Source organism: Anguilla rostrata, chromosome 15 (genome assembly GCF_018555375.3).
Source record: "Anguilla rostrata isolate EN2019 chromosome 15, ASM1855537v3, whole genome shotgun sequence".
Lineage (NCBI taxonomy): Eukaryota > Metazoa > Chordata > Actinopteri > Anguilliformes > Anguillidae > Anguilla > Anguilla rostrata.
Genome location: NC_057947.1, coordinates 32,705,004 through 32,722,763, shown reverse-complemented (window position 1 = coordinate 32,722,763; position 17,760 = coordinate 32,705,004). Strand labels below are relative to the sequence as shown.

The 17,760-nt window shown below is 47.4% G+C and overlaps 1 protein-coding gene across 10 annotated transcripts in view; it reads right to left on the bottom strand.

The window, feature by feature from the left end:
• The window catches only part of mcf2la (mcf.2 cell line derived transforming sequence-like a), a 56,319-nt gene that overhangs the window by 16,749 nt on the left and 21,810 nt on the right, over positions 1-17,760 (bottom strand). For all 10 annotated transcript variants that reach the window (XM_064309910.1, XM_064309909.1, XM_064309908.1 and 7 more), the window contains exons 3-14: positions 17,036-17,150; positions 14,152-14,242; positions 7,944-8,063; positions 7,273-7,389; positions 6,740-6,889; positions 5,217-5,341; positions 4,787-4,901; positions 4,385-4,504; positions 2,726-2,917; positions 1,918-2,112; positions 1,242-1,401; positions 383-447 (exon numbers count right to left, since the gene is read on the bottom strand). In XM_064309910.1, the coding sequence (XP_064165980.1) occupies positions 383-447; positions 1,242-1,401; positions 1,918-2,112; positions 2,726-2,917; positions 4,385-4,504; positions 4,787-4,901; positions 5,217-5,341; positions 6,740-6,889; positions 7,273-7,389; positions 7,944-8,063; positions 14,152-14,242; positions 17,036-17,150 (1,565 nt within the window). The remainder of the gene's footprint in view (positions 1-382; positions 448-1,241; positions 1,402-1,917; positions 2,113-2,725; positions 2,918-4,384; positions 4,505-4,786; positions 4,902-5,216; positions 5,342-6,739; positions 6,890-7,272; positions 7,390-7,943; positions 8,064-14,151; positions 14,243-17,035; positions 17,151-17,760) is intronic.

Below are 17,760 nucleotides of genomic sequence, written 5' to 3'. Positions count from 1 at the left end.
GTGGCTCACTGCTCCAGCATAACTGATTTATAGTTCCCAAAAATGGTTAGGTGCACCCATGCCACTGCATGTGCCACGTTTGGCGCAACGTGAACAAAAAAACAAAAAAAGCCTTAGCAAAAAAAAAAAACTGTTTTACTGTGCAAATTACCTATTTAGCTCATTATGGTGGACTTTCATGCTCTTCACCCATGTTCCATGTATAACAATATGTATCCATCCATGAATAATAATAATAAAACTATAGGAAAATAATAGGGGTTAATAATAATTATTTTTTGGGTGGTACAAGAACTGGCAATACTTCAAAATGAATGTTCTTAGCCAGATGCATTCTGGGACATCTCTCAGCATGCTGGAGCGTGTTTAAATCCCTGCTTACTTTTCTGCAGCTCACGCCAGTCTCCACCTCGCCTCCACCGCACGTCTTCTCTATTCCCCGGTGCCCTGGGAGATATCGCGAGAGAGAGAGAGAGAGAGAGAGAGAGAGAGAGAGCGTGAAAGTGAAAGAGTGCAAGTGGAGGGGGGGGGGTACTGAAAAAGTCTTGCCCTTATAGATATGTTATAATGATCAAAGGCAAAGATAACTGTGAGAATGAGTTCACTGTCACTACTCAGAACATTTGACACACTGCATATGGAAACCTCACAGCAACTGCAAATCAGCCACTAGGGGGCACCAAAACCATTTTCAATCTTTAAGACCTCATTTGAAAGGTCACTGATGCCATAAATCTAAATGACCTGGCTTTTGTGGGTATTGCTGATCCGTGCAGATAATCCTCTGTGAACGCTCACAGTCAGACTACAAACCTAAATCACCATAAAAATAATTATCTAATTTACCCAAGACGTGCTTGTGGAAACTGTACATCAAAAACAAGTAATATTTTAGACCATTTTGAAACTAATGGTGCAATCATTTTCAAAGCAATCAAGTTCCCCAAGTAATATTCAACACATGATGAACTAATATTATCATCCTGGATGTTTTTTTTTTATTTCAGTGGAGAGTGATGTCATCAGCTGTTTTTTTCTCATCCTAAATAACATAACAAGCTCAGACCCAGGGGATGTAACTTAATCCACTGTTTCACACTTTTTCAGTAAAATCGACAAATAACAACAAATACCTGCTTCTCCAGAATGAGGGTTTAAATTAATAATAAGGGTTCAGCCAATTGGACTGAAGAATGAAGGAATCTGCACTTTTCGGCTGGGGGGGGGGTGTATATAGTCACCTGGAGATGACAGAGGGGACTTGACGAAGGCCTCGGGCCGGGGGGCGACGGGCTGGACGGGGCGGGACTGCTTGGCGGCCAGCTTCTTCAGGCTGACCCGCCTCTTCTCAAACATCTCCTGCATGGAGGTGTGCTTCCGGAACACTCTCTCCACGTGATCCTGCGGCGGCCAATGAGGAGAGCCGAGGTCAATTAACCACACCCCCTTCACCCAACAAAATATCAAACCGCAAACTCCACTCAAATCCCATCTGCAGGGCAATGCAACACAGTTAATTAACAGGCAGGTAACAGAGAGAGGAGCAGCAGCAATCGCTCCAGCAAGTCAGGGAATGGGTTAAGTGAAGTCAAAAACTATAAAAATCCCTAAGTGAATAAGTAAAAAATATTAAAATCCCTAAGTGAATAAGTAAAAAATATTTAAATCCCTAAGTGAATAAATAAAAAATATAAATGTCCCTATGTGAATTAGTAGAAAATACAAAAATCCCTATGTGAATTAGTAAAAAAAAAAAACAAACAAATTCTTATATAAATTAGTTTTTTAAAAATTCCTATGTGAATACATAAAAAATTAAAGTGCTTATGAGAATAAGTATAAACACAAAAATCCCTGTGTGAATCAGTGAAACATAAGTGAATGAGCTCGCCCATTTTTCGCAGGTGAGCGCCTCACCCTGAACTCGTCGTTGAGCACGGACGCGTAGTCCCGGAAGATGCTGTCCATGTCCGAGAGCTGGCTGAGCTGGCCTCTCGTCTCCAGGTAACGCTCGATCTCCTGCAGGGCCGACTCCGCCCCATCCTGGGTCTGGCACTTGTCCACCGGCTGCGACGCCAGCAGGTAGATGCCCTCTTCGCACCACTTGGCAGTCTGGGTAAAAGGACGAGCGATTAGTCATGTCTGAAAATCTGTAAAAGATAGCTAACTCAAGTGATTGGTCGTGCCTGAAAACCCATGACGACAGACACTAAGTGACTAATCATGTCCGAAAAAAGACAGCAATTCGAGTGACTAGTCATGAAAACCCAGGACATTCTAGTCAAATATGTGTTCTAAATACTTTAAGACTCGATAAAATTTGAAACTACTCCTGCAGATCCCTGAGAATTTTCCATGAAACATGTTACTAAACAAAGCTAAAAGTGTCCATATGGTAAAAATATTTCCCCCAAATACATGACTCTGTGTGGGCAGGGCAGGGCAGGGCAGGGTAGCTGGGTGGTGTGTGGATGACGGGGCAGGTAGGTACAGTGGGCGGATCGAGGTGTGTCGTGGGAGGGGCGGGGCAGGTAGGTGCAGTGGGCGGGGCATGTGGTTGGAGGGGCAGGCCAGGTGGGTGCAGTGGGCGGGGCATGTGGTTGGAGGGGCAGGCCAGGTGGGTGCAGTGGGCGGGGCATGTGGTTGGAGGGGCGGGGCAGGTAGGTCCAGTGGGCGGGGCGGGGCAGGTAGGTGCAGTCGGCAGGGCGGGGCGGGGTGGGGTCACCTGCTCCAGGCTTTGGTGCAGCTCCATGGCCCTGAGCAGGTGGGCCTTCCTGGCCTGCAGGCAGGCGGTCAGCCCCTCGCTGACGGAGCGCAGCTCGCTGCATTTGGGCTGGATGGAGTCCTGGGCGTAGTGCGAGCTCTGGATCAGCGAGGCCCCCTCAGCCGCTAGCGCCCGCGCCCGGTCCAGGACGTCCTGTCCAAAAGAGAGAGAGAGAGAGAGAGAGAGGGTGCTCGATTCATTTACCAATCACGCTAATAAACTCATTCCTTATATGTTCTATTAAAATAGTTATCTCTTAATGTAGGTGAGGTCATTTCCGTTGCTGATTTCTATTTTTAGGTAAACGACTGAGAGAAAGAGCACACACTACTCAGCCAGCTGCTAGACAAACTCATACTGTACACTGAATGCCACACTAATAATTATTTTCAAAACTGATGGCATATATTTTCTGTGACAGAAATGAATAAATATGTGCAATCTCTCTGTAAAAGCTGGAAATAGTTTATCCTTTGCAGTAAGGTTATGGATTTCCCCCTGGCCTGGTATTTTACAGGAGAGAGAGAACTACCTTTGAGCTGACTGCAGTCAGAACCCACCACTGCAGTATGACAGCTTTCTGACCAATCAGGGGCTCGTTTCTCCCCCCACACCCCCTTCTCTCAGTCTCTCTCTCACGCTCTGTCTCTACATATCTCTCTCTCTCTCTCTCTCTCTCATACTTGCTCTCTCTATATCTATCTCCCTCTTCCACTCTCTCTCCCCCTCCCTCGCTCTCTTCCTCTAGCTGATTGGCTTCACTTTGGTCCACATCCCGCCACCACACACAGAGTTTTAGCGAAAAGCCAGAACAGCTCCTGCAAGGCCCCCACTGCATGCGGATGAGCGAAAGCACAGAGCATTCAGCCACGTCCAGCCCTCCAGTGACACGCTTATAACAGTGTTATAAGGCCTTATAACGTTGACGCAAACTGAACTAACAAAGTGTTTCATGTTGGCATATTTAAGTATTCACCTCACCTTCCATCTCTGCTGTTCTCTCTAACCCTGAATTAGAATATTGTCCAAACTCCCATAATTCACCTGGACATGCCCACATCTGTGCTTCTCTGATCTGTAATAGGAATTTGAGCCTCTTGCTCACAATACCATGTGACTGGACTGGCTCGGCTCATATTTCAGTTTGGCAGGCTTTTAATAAAGCTCAGCCAATAAACACCCCTGAAGTCCCGTTAACCTTTTGACCTCTATGACCTTCACTGACCTCCCATAGTGACATCATCCGCTGAGTCATGAGGTAAAAACTCCCCTGTGTTTTAAGTGAAAATAGGCCTATATCCATACAGCATATATAATGAATCACAAAAAACTATGTTTCAAGTGAAATGTTTTTTTGCGTTTGCAAAAAGCCTCAAAAGACAGGAAAAGAAAATGGTCAGCCCTAATGCTAACAACAGCCAGCTCTCCATCAAGGTGAATCAGCACAGATATTTAACAACCGCTACAGCTCTGTATACGTCTACTGTTCTTGGGTGTTGCAGGGATTAAGACTGAATGCTTCGGGGGTGCAGGGATAAGTCTGAAATGCTTTGGTGCTGCAAGGATAAGGCTGAAATGCTTAGCACGTTAGCACGTTAGCATTCCTGATGAGCCTCTTACACAGATTCTCTCCTCCTGGCCACTCAGGTCTCTCAGCAGGTGCTCCACGTGGGCGGGGCTAATCCCCACCTCCGAGAAGATTGACAGACGCTCCGCCCACAGATCCTGCTGGGCCCTGACCTGGAGAGAGACAGGCATGTGAATATTAAATACAACACAATACAATACACACACACACACACACACACGCATGCACGCACACACACGTGTACTCAAACACAGACACATGCACACACACACACACACACACACAGACACACGCGCGTACACAAATGCACACACACAAACACACATAAATAACACGCACACACTATAGACAGTCAAACAGCCCGAGCAGGGTGATCCAGACACGCTTTGCTCAGACTGAGGCCTGACGCCGGAGCGAGCGTTGGACCCACACACCTCCCGGTAGTTGTGCTCAAAGTGGCGCAGCTGCAGGCACTGCTCCAGCTTGGTGTGGTGCCGATCCCAGAACTCATCGAACGCGCTCTCCGTCTCACCCAGCTGGGACAGCAGCCTGCGCGGGGAAGGAGAGGGAAGAAGGGAAAGAGGGAGAACGTGGGAGAGAGGAAAAGAGGGAGGCATCGAGATGTAAACCAAAAGTGGAAAGAGAGACTGGGAGTGCAAAAGCACTCAAAAATCAATGCAAGCAAGGTGTTTGATTTACACCTAAACTGAGCCTCAATAAATCACTTAAATTAGAAAATACAACTGCTCCTCCTTCCTCCTTTTTACTTTTTTCCCTCTCAAACACAGCAAAGTTCAGTTAACGGCTTTGCTGTTATGGGTGAGTTTGGAACCAACACCCTTGTGGTTGCCTCGGTCTCAGCACCTCTGCACAGTGGCCAGGTTCTCCAGCTCGTCCTGGTTCATGGAGTATTCCGGATCCTTCTCCAGCGGCTCATTGATGCTCTCCAAAAGACGGTCTCCTTGGTTCAGGGCTATCCTCAAGTCGTCCTGCGAGGAGACGAGGCACGTGATTGGACATGGCCTAGCTAAAAAACCAACTGCCAGTTCAGAGCAGGCAGGGGAATGCACGTTCCCCTGAAGGCCCAGATCTGTTTCTCCACTTCTGCTCTAAATAAATTAATATACCCAGCCATTTGCGTGATCTGATATTTCAGCTACATTAGCCGACATGACCATGAATCGCAGCTAAATGCTGTTCTTCTGCGTCTCACTGTGAGTCCGTTTACTGGGGACTCATCTGCAAGGGAATCCACAATGGTGTACACAGAAAATTGGTTAATTTGAAAACACATGCGGCCCCTAGATTCGAGCATGCGTCACAGAGATCTGCTAATGTGTACACTGCGTAAACGCATTCCTCCGGTCGTTTGTGTCCACTGTCAGCCACCATCCGCCAGATGATGCCAGTAGCGTTGGATCTGCCAGGCAGGAGCCACCAGCATCACAGACTCGTTAGACCAGTGGTCTCCCGCCCTGGTCCTGGAGCGCTACAGGGTTCTGCTGGTTTTTGTTTTCACCTTAAAATCAGCGCCCAATTGAGACCCAAGACACCAGGTGAGTTGAGTTAACGGTGTAATCAATTGCTCTAATTGATTCGTGAAGTGCAGAGTCACCATGAAAACCAGCAGACCCTGTAGCTCTCCAGGACCAGGGTTGGAGACCACTGCTTTAGATCCACTCAGCTCTGGGACAGTAAAGTATAATGGCCAGCATAATGGGTAAGGAACTGGTCATGTAACCTGAAGGTCACCGGTTTGATTCTTGGGTAGGGACACTGCCTTTTTACCCTTGGGCAAGGTACTTAACCTGCATTGCTTCAGTATATATCCAGCTGTATAAATGGATGTAAAAATGCTCTGGATAAGAGCGTCTGCTAAATGGCTGTAATGTAATGCAATGCAATGCAGGAGCCACCAGTATCACAGGCCCACTCAGGTCCTGGACAGTAATGAAATTACTACAGTCATTTCATCAGCCTTCAGTCATCCCTGCTTCATAACTATCGGAGGCTCCGGTTGGTTGGCAACAGCAGTTTTGGATGCTGTGCTACAGCACAACTCATCCACCAGCCCAGCATCGTCCTTGCTGATATGCCCTATAATGCATTTTCAGAAGATGCACAATGCAGGAATGCTTTAGAGCAGTGGTAAGCAACCCTGCTCCTGGAGATCTACCATCCCTGTAAGTTTTCATTCTAACCCTAACAAAGCACACCTCATTCAACAGCTAGAGATCTTGTTGAGCTGCTAATTAGTAGCAGAGTCAGGTGGGCAAAAATTAGGGAACAGGGTTGGTTTACCACTGTTTTAGAGGGAGGGAGAGGGATGGGGTAAGAGTACTCTGGAGCAGAGCACCGTATCTGGGCGAGCCTTCCGGCTCACGCACCTTCATCATGTCCTTCTTCTCGGTGTGAGCCTCCAGGAGGCTGGTGGTGGCCTGGACGTCGTTGGGAAGCTCCGTCTCGGCCAGCTCCGCCCCGAAGGACTGCAGGACCTGCGCCGTCTTCTTCACCATCAGAGCAAAGCCCTCGATGGCCTGGACGTGAAAAGAAACACACCAGGTCCCAACCGACTACTTATTATTTTTTCATACTTTTCCCCCATACTTTTCTCTCCGATATGGAATGCCAGCAGCTTTTTTTCCCACACACCACAGCCCACAAGCTGAGTAGCACGGTCAGGGGGAAGACACTTAAAATACATCTTAAGAGACCATGCAGCAGGTGCCGAACCCTAACCACACTGATCCAGGTACATGCTAACGTGCTACCATGCTAACGCGATAACTGCCGGACCCTCCCCCTCTGTCACTGCACACAAGGTAATGATTCCATATTCAAAAAGGATTTATTAAGGTTGACTGCAAGCAGAGACAGCTCTAAATTGGGCGTGTCTGGCTCCCCCCCCCCCCTCACTCACGGTGCGGTGCGAGATCCACTTCTCGTGGCAGTACTCCTGGGTCCCCCCGAACTCCACGGTCAGTTGGGTGGGGTCGATGTAGGCGTGGAGCTCAGTCACCGAACTGAGCATAATCACCTGGGCAGGGTCAGGTGAGTGTAGGTTAGAAAAACACAGCATCAGGACCACAGACTACACCAACAGAAGCCCTACCCCTACAGTACTCAGCCTGGCATTGTAGATTCATAAAGCACCACTGCAATACACGCACATCAAAGCACACCGTTTAAGTTTAAGCCATTCTAGGTCCTAAGAACCACATTAGCATAATTAGCATAACCACTAGCAGGTGCCTTCTCTTAGAAGTCCCTGTCCTGTTTCAGACGAGCAATGGTTGAAACCCCTACACACTGTGATTGCCATTTCCACTCCTGTTAAATATGTCATTATTCAACATTGTTTAGCATGACATTATTTAATATTCATTACAGAGTTGCAGTGTCTCTTTCTCTATCTCTGTGTCTTTATGCCACAGTAACTCAGACACACGGACAACATTCGGGAGGGGGACACCTTTCTTCACCGGTTCTGAGAAGACAAAGCGGACAAAGTGTCCTTTGAGAACGTGCGTTCAGTCTGCGGCTTGCGACGGGGGGCTTGTCACGGGGGGGTTTCCCACCTCTGCCACTTACCGGCACCTTCATTTTGAACTCATCTCTGTTGAACCTGAAGTAGAGGTCCGACAGCGCGCGCTGGAGCAGGGCAGTGGGACGCAGCACCAGAACCAGCTGCAGGTTTCCTGGGAATGAGCCCTGCCGCACGACAGAGAAACAGCCAATCACAGTCTGCGCGTGACCGAGAAACAGCCAATCACAGCTGCGCATGACAGAGAAACAGCCAACCACAGCTGTGTATGAGAGAGAAACAACCAATCACAGCTGCACATGAAAGAGAAACAGCAAAGCAAAGCAGCATATGACTGAGAAACAACCAATCACAGCTGCACATGACAGAGAAACAGCCAACCACAGCTGCGCATGAGAGAGAAACAGCCAACCACAGCTGTGCATGAGAGAGAAACAACCAATCACAGCTGCACATGAAAGAGAAACAGCAAAGCAAAGCAGCATATGACTGAGAAACATCCAATTACAGCTGTGCATGGCTGAGAAACAGCCAATCACAGCAGCACATGACAGAGAACCAGCCAATCACAGCACTGATTCCACTAGCACCAATTTGAACCAGAGCTCCAGAGAGTGAGACAGTCATCTATGGACAGCGTAGTGCGGTGGTAACCAATCCTGTTCCCGGAGATTTAGCGTCAATTAGGTTTTCACTCCAACCCTAACAAAGCACACCTCAGTCAACAGCTAGAGGTCTTTGTTGAGCTGCTAATTAGTAGTAGAGTCAGGTGTGCCAAATTAGGGTTGAAATGAAGCATACAGAATGGTAGATCTCCAGGAACAGGGTTGGGTACCACTGGCTTAGTGAGTCTCAGCAACCCTTTGGCAACAAGTTTATACATGAAACTGAGAAGTCCAATGAGACAATTTATTTTAGGGAATGCATGCTACATATCAACAGCAGCCCCAAACTGCTACCTTTCCAGTCTGTCCAAAATATGAAGTACAACCACAGCACTGCAATACATTTATTAAATGTAATCTAACAAAATATGTATCATATTTATTCACATATAGAATTGTAAACTCCTCCATCTTCAACCTTTCAAACATGAAATTAGAATTTACTGTTTATTTACTTATTGTACAAATGAGTAATTACTTTCCCTTTTTAAATTATTGTCAAGCTTGTAGGCTTGTAAAAAAATAAAATAAATTTAAAATTTCATCATGTCAAAAATTATTTTTCTCCCTTTCAATCAATCAAGCAAGCAAGCAATCTATCAATCAATCCTCATTTTAAATAGTGCAATTTCTAAACAGTTTGTAAATGGCATTCTACATGGCCTCTTTCCAGGAGTTCATTCCAGCTTTAAGAGGACATTCCTCAGACTGCAGGCGTGGGATGGACTTCGCTCTGAACGAATCCCACCTTCCCGAACAGGTCTGACCCATTTGGCGAGTTCAGCCCACCTCCCTCGTCTTTCACAGGTAGCCTACACGGTGTACAGCATTTAAAATAATAAGGCTCGATCACACCGCACTGCCGTCCATTGCGATGGATTCGAGCGTGTTGGCCAGCGGCTCGGATTGCTGAACACGTGTAGAATGTACTATAGCGCTAAAAACAACCTCGAGCCAACAGCTTACACCCAGGTCGTCGTAAAAACCGCGCGGCAACCGACGCACTGCAGACGAAATTCTCCGGCTCCGGTTTCCATTTCTGATATTCACTCGAACACAGAAGCTCTTAATTTGTCAAATGTTCCTTCACATGGTGCAAAAAAACGTCATTTCGAACAAACGGCACCTCAGTCGGCATGCACAGACACGAGACGTGGGTCAGCCTACCTGACATGATCACAGCGTAGAATTTGTTGGCTATCGCACGAACAGAATTGCGATTTGACCATGGGCCTGCATATTCAGATTCCAAGACCCCAGATCCCGTCTTGCATTTTCGCCAACAACGCTTTTAATCCATCCTGTTCCGTCTATTCCCGTCGTATTCCCACCACACAGCAATCTTTATCCTGTTGCCATGGAAACCCTGCTCCATGGCCAGTGGGGCTTCTGACGTTCTGACATAAATATTTATTTCAGGTGGATGCGAATACATATCTCACTTAACACAAGACAGCCTATCAGAGGCAAAAAAGAAAACAAACAAGGCATTTAAATATTCCTCCCGTCCCGAGTAAAATGGATTTCATTAAATATTCACCGCAGAATCGATGCTCTTGAGTAACGCCCAATGCCCTGGGCTCACGCGCTAAAACCGCGAAGTAGACAGAGGCTATTAATAAGCGGCTGTATCCATATCGACCGCGCTGTTTTTTAAGCGGTCAGGAAGACCACGAGCGCAGCGTGGCCAGTGCTGCTCACACAAGCCTGCCAGAAGGTCTGGGGTGAGGGAAGATGGGGCCCGAAGCTGGTCAGGGCTCTCGTTATAAACGCGGGTTTTCTGCACATTCAGGCATCTGCATGAAGGTCATTGTGTTCAACAGACGTAAATATATCAAATCCATTTTAGATTTGAGGGCAATCTTCTGTTTGGATGTAAGTGCATGGAGCAAATTGTATATTAAATATTAGATTAAATGTTTCCCACAGAATCCATGAACCACCTTTGGGCAACTGGCCCATAACAGTGCAGTATGTACATTTTTTTTAGGCTCACCCAAAGACGGAAGGTAGGAAGATTTAAACCAGATAAAACGTCGCTATTCCTTCAAACATGCAAATAAATAAAACCAGCGCTGTGCCGCCAGCGCAATCAGTACGGTTTACTCGATTGTGATTGGCTCAGCTATATGATTATAAGCCTTCCACTCCATAGCTGGAAAGCGCTTCAAAATCAACTGCAGCACTGAAAGAAGGCTGTGCATCTTAAATCACACAAAATCCATACTTCAATTATCCAAGAGACTTAAAAGTTTAACCAGTTTCTCATATGTCCTTGACCTTAGCTGTGAACTCACTTTACTTAACTTTTAAGTGTTATTCCCAAATAGCTTACATTTTATCAGAAACATGGCATGAGAAAAACAGTTAGGGTATACTGTGCACCATAAAATATTTTTATTAAATATTTTCTCAGAATGAAACCGTGACATATAATCCCATTTATAATGTGCCTAATTTTGAAGTCCATGCCATAAAATAAACCAATGTTTAAGGTTGGCAAGTAATTCAGCTTGGAAAATGGAGTCTGCACATCAAGAAATGCTGAATTTTCAAATTAATGTTTAAAGAGGTGAATGATTGAGTTCAATTACTGACATCACTGATGTCAGCAGTGAATCAAGCCAGGTATTCTGCTCGTTTAATAAAAGGAGATGGATTTGGGATTTAAGATTACTAAATTAATTATTTTCTCTCTCCAGCATCCACTGTACTCAAAAACCATCTGGTCCCTGACCTTTGACCCAGAATTTACATGACAACAGCCAATCACATTCAGTCAGATGCATCATGCATCTTATGCTGAAAATAATGGCTTTTGAGATAACACAACAGACTGGATTAATTCTCAGTAAATTCTTGTCATGTTTCTTTTGTCTTTGTTTCCTGTTAAAAACACACATTTTTTACATGCAATGATTATCGGCAAATGTTCCAAACATCCAGGAGTAAGGAATTCCTCTCCCCCTTTCACACACACACACTCATGTATGCATGCACACATATGCACATGTACATACACACACACATATACACACATATACACAGGTACACACACAAACACATAAAAATGTTGTAATATTGTAACAAAGTGCACAATATCAGTTTTTTTATACAAAGAAATATGTTTAGTCTCTGAGGTTGCTGTACCAGTGCAAAAGCAAAACAATTAGGTAGACTGACTTGTATACACTCACCTTAATGCACCAACCCCCACCCCCAACTCATCTTCCATTAAATTCATTTTAAGCAAATGAAACTCTGAGTCTGTCAAATAAAAGATAGAGCTTGACACTGTGACTTTCCAATAATATAAATCCTCCAGGGAGCTTCACAAAGCTTTTTAAAATGAAACAAACACAGCCAGCTGCTCTCCGGTCAGCTGTGGTCAGGGAGCAGTGAGTAGTGTCTCTCTCTTTCATCACTCTGTCTAATCATACAGTCTCTGTCCCCATAAGCCCCCCTTTCCCTCTGTCTCTCTCTCTCTCTCTCTGTCTTCTCTTATCTCTCCTCTTTCTGCTCCCTCTCTCCCACTCTCTGGATGTGGAAAGAGTAATTATTTTTAATCATTCCAGATGCATGCCCCCCTCCACATACACACGCGCACACACACACGCACACACACACACACACACATGCACACACGCACACATACACGCACGCACACACACACACACACACACGTGTTCACGCACCCATACTCACACACATACACACGTACACACACGTGTTCACATACCCATACTCACACACAAACACACGCACACACACGCATTCACACACCCATACTCACACACAAACACACACACACACACACACACACGTATTCACGCACCCATACTCACACACATACACACACCTAATGAATAGCTAAAACTAAAATTCAAATTTAAAAAAACAGAACCAATCTGATGAGCTAGTCGCCACGGACACAGCTGAGAACGCTACCTGTTTGGTCTGTCAGAAAGGCAACCTAAAACCCTTCTGTATCGGTACAGTAAAAATGTGAACCCCAGGCACAAAGTGAAATCAGCCTTACTCTGCTCCTGTGTGTCCAAGTACACACGTTGCTTTAGCATTAGAAGACTTCCAATGAAGTTCCAACTCCGTTTCATTATAAATATCACGGTAGATGTCATTTTTACAGAGACGGCGCTGAGACTGTTTGGTGACCCTCTCAGAACTCAACCCTGCTGTGTAAAAGTGCTGAGCTTTTACGACCGTACATGCCCCTCACAGCCCGACAAGTACAAATAAAATGCATCGCAGCACCGCAGCTGTGGCAGTGTCATAAAGAGGAAATGCATCGAAAGACTTTTAAAACACATGGGGCTGCAGGACACTGCTGCTGTACCGTGGTGGACAAGAGCTTGGGATGGATCAGCTGGACCTGTTTGAGGGACCTGATGTGCACCCCAAGGCCCCCCCCCCCCAACCTTTCATTTATGGGAAAGCCATAACCTTGGTCAGATCTATTGCCTCAAAATCCGAATGAAATTGGAATGGAATTTGAAAGGAATTGGAATGGCAATTAGTATGTACGAGAGTATGGAAGCATGGGAGCTGTCCACGAGACTGCGGTGCTGAAACCTCAAAATATATTCCTCGGGATTCCAGTTTGCATTGGAAATAGATCAAAATTGAGCAACGTTCAGGGCTATATTTCTGAGCGAGGTGACCGTATTAACTCCTGTGTCTTTGAATGACATCACATGTTGAGTTAAAAATTAAGGCCAGTGCAATTCAGCCGGTCAAATACAAACGCTAGCTCTGTCGCCGATGATTTACCCACAATGCAAACTACACACATTCACCACCGACACATCCGACCAATGTGCCGATGCAGACATATGCTGAGGTTGTGCTGCTTTATCTACACTTTGCAGACACAAAGAAAAAGGCTATGGGGCAGTATTAATATGGCAATGCGTTTGTACAGGGAAAGGCAGAAGCGTTCGCCAGCTTTCAGGGTGCCATGTGTGTCAGTTAGCTCTGCGACCTATATGCATGTGCACACACAGAAACACACACAAACACACACTTAAGCACACACACACTTACAGCTACCTTTGTGTACACATACACACAGAAACCCATGCACACACATACACGCACACAGAAACACACACACATACAGGAACAAACAGACACACACCCACAGAGCTACCTTTGTGTACACACACAGAAACACACCCACACAGAAACACACCCCCCCACACACACACAAATCCACATATAGACACACACACACACACACACACACAAATACAGACACACACACGCACACACACACACACATGTATACAGACACACACACACACACACACGCACACATACACACACACGCGCACACACACACACACACACACTCACACATATATACACACACGCACACACACACTCACACATGCACACATACACACGCACACACACACTCACACACGCACACATACACACGCACATACACGCGCGCGCACACACGCACACGCACGCGTGCACACACACTCACACTCACACACGCACACTCACACACACACACTCACACATGCGCGCGCACACACACACGCAGGGTCAGGGGCAGCAGACTCACCGCGATGCGCAGCAGGGTTCCCCTCACGGACGTCCATTTGTCCTCCCGTCGGTCGATGACCAGGACGAAGCCCACGTCCGCCACCGCCAGGCTACGAGAGAACAGGCCACAGTCACCCGCGGCGTGGGGCCAGGGCGAGACCCCCAAACCCAGAGCGCCCCTCGGCTACAAAAACAGCCTGCTTCTGCAGCTTTAACAGAGCCTGTCTGGTCTTCAGTACATCCTCAGGAGCAGAGGGGGAGAGAGAGAGAGGGAGAGGATCGGAGGAGAGAGAGGGAGAGAGAGAGGGAGAGGATTGGGGGAGAGAGAGGGAGAGGGAGAAAGAGAGGAATGGGGGAGAGAGAAAGAGGAGAGGGGGAGAGGAGCAGGAGAGGGAAAGGGAACGGAGCAGGGAAGAGAGAAAGAGAGGCACGGAGAGAGTGTGAGCCGCAGAGGAGGGAGAGATAGAGAAGCAGGGGAGGAAGAGCAGCAGAAGAGAGAGGGGGGGGAGGAGCGGAGAAGAGAGGGAGAGGAGCGAAGGAGAGAGGGTCCTGATGAAGCACACGTGTGGTGTCAGTCCATCGCTCTACGGGCCCAGCACGATGCACAGAGCCCTCTGATCCATGCAGCACTCAAATCCGCCATCAGACTCCCAAACGCAGAGCGAGGGGGGAAAAAACACGCTCTCTTCAGGGGAAAAAATATCCGAGAGGAAGAATAAAAAGGGGGGAAAAAAACGACGACCTTCAGTTTGTAGCGCCAACGCAGCTGGAGAGAGTGCAGGGGACGGCGAGCGCGAAAAGCATCCGCTCAGATCCCGCCCCTCGACCACTCAGTCTACGGGGGCCGCTGATGCCGGCCAATCGCAGCTCAGCAGCGAGATGACGGACAGGATCTCTAGCAGCTTGTCTGAACGAGCTACACTCAGGGGCTGAGAGGGGGAGCGGTGGGGGGGGGCTCTGAATCAGTACCGCGTAAGGAGTGGTGGGTGGAGAAGAGGAACGGCTACCGTCATATATCAGCCACCATGACAGCCACTATCTCTCTCTCCACTATCTCCTCTCTCTTCTCTGCCTGCCTCCACCCTTTCACTCCCCCTCATTCCCTCTCTCTCTGTCTCTCTGTCTCTCTCTCAAGGTACCAGCATTTTCCACATCCCAATTTCTCTCCATTTCTCTCCCTCCTATCTCTCTCCCTCTCTCTTTCTCTGTCTCTCGCTCTCGCTCTCTTCTCTCTCTCTCTCTCTTCGTGTTTTTGTCTTCGGAGCACAGCGAAGCCCTCAGCCTCATCTCAGTGGAGAAGCAGAGGATGGGAGGAGGGCGGAGGAGGGAGAGAGATAAGGGGGGGGCAGGGGAGCAGAAGGGGGGGAGGGGCGATGACTGCGGTACGCCGCCTTGCGACCCAGCGCTCTGTTTGTGTCTGAAATGGCGGGATGATTAATGTGGCCCAAACAGAAAGCGCCGTGCGCTGGAAATGCGACGCAAGCGATTAACCTGCGGTAATTATTCACGGAGCCGTGCGACGCATAAATATTCCCGCCGCTGACGGTCCGCGCGGGGGGGGGGGGCGGGGGCAGGTATAATCGCCATGGAAACGGGGGTTGCTTTCGAAGAGAAAGATCAGCATCATTTCTTCAGCTGGCCAGAAGGAAAGGTCAATTTTATTTGTTTGTTGATTTTTTTTTTTTTGCAATACGTTGGTTTATCGGGACTCACAAAGGGGTGGGAGGAACACGAGTAGAGCAATGGCGGCAAATTTCATCAAGAGCCTCGCAAATAACGACCGCTCCGGATCGCCCGACCCCCGCGTCCCTGACGTAGTTTAGCGCCTCCGTCTCCGCGTTCTCACCCCTCCCTCGTTCAGTCTGCTCTTGTTCAGCCTGACGGAGGGAGCGATTAAAAATCCCCCGAGCTCCGGGTTCCTGCGTCCTCTAACGATCGCTTACAACAATCGCAACTGCCCCAGCACACGGACAGCACACACTGTTGCTGGCACTACGGGTAGGCAAGAGATAGGCTGTCCTGTTTTGTTTGCATTTTGCATCTAGCGTAAGATGGACATCCATTTGTTCAGATGTTTGTTCTCATACTCCTACACTCATTATATTACAAATGCTGGCAGGCTTTGTGAATCAAGACAGACATTTCGCAACTCAAAACAAAACAGCGTCTGTTGACGGCTGGCGAACTGGATAGAGAAAGATGGACTTCCCTTAACTTCTTTATTTACACAGGATTACGCCTTCAGGGGATTCTATGAACTGGTGTGGTGATGCTTAATGATATGTGTGTGAACTGGGTGTGTAAGTGGCTGTGAGCTGCTGTATTTTCTCTTCCAAGAATCCTTATGGGGAGGTAAAGCCAGCAATACTTAAGGTGTGACAATCAGCTTGGGGAGAGATGTTGGTGAGTAAGAAATATTACATTACAGGCATTTAGCAGACGCTAACATCTTTTTGCATAGCATTTACATTGCATCCATTTATACACCTGGATATATACTGAAGCAGTGCAGGTTAAGCACCTTGCTCGAGGGTACAACCGCGGCGTCCTACCCGGGAATCGAACCTGCAACCTTTAGGTTATGAAGACCAGTTCCTTCCCCATTATACTACAGTGCCAGCCAAGTTAGCCAAGCCTCGCGCCATTAACTTTCCCGCCAAAAACCGGAACGAACTGACAATCGCCAACAATGGCGGCTGGTCGCCAAGCGAGATCGGCGTTGCTTGTGCTAGCCGAAGTACCGCAGTAGAAGCTAAGCCCATGTTCATCGCAGACCTCAGTTTCACGTCACTAACCACCAGTCTGAGATGCTTAAGTGTGGATCATAACTCCCCGACATAACACATTTAGGACAGCCACAATCAATAAATCTGCCTTTTCAGAAAAAGGACATTTTTTCTCACCTGGGGACGCTGGTCAGGTACGTCAGCACGTCGTGGAATTCCTGCTCCTGGAGCTCATTGAACCCTGGGAACTCTGGGAAAATGATGATAGGGCTGCCATTCTCCCCTCGGCCGCCTGAAACAACAAGCACAACGCACACTGTATTACCCCTGAAAAAACAGTCAAAGCACACACTGTATTACCCCTGAACCAACAGTCACAACACTCACTGTATTACACCTGAACCTAGTCACAACACTCACTGTATTACACCTGAACCTAGTCACAACACTCACTGTATTACACCTGAAACAGTCACAACACACGCTGTATTACACCTGAAACAGTCACAACACAGACTGTATTACACCTGAACCAACAGCCACAACACAGATTGTATTACACCTGAAACAGTCACAACACACGCTGTATTACACCTGAAACAGTCACAACACATGCTGTATTACACCCAAACCAACAGTCACAACACAGATTGTATTACACCTGAACCAACAGCCACAACACAGACTGTATTACACCTGAACCAACAGCCACAACACAGACTGTATTACACCTGAACCAACAGCCACAACACAGACTGTATTACACCTGAACCAACAGCCACAACACAGACTGTATTACACCTGAAACAACAGCCACAACACACGCTGTATTACCCCTGAAAAAACAGCCCCAACACACTGCATTACACCTGAAACAATAAGCACAGCACACACTGCATTAC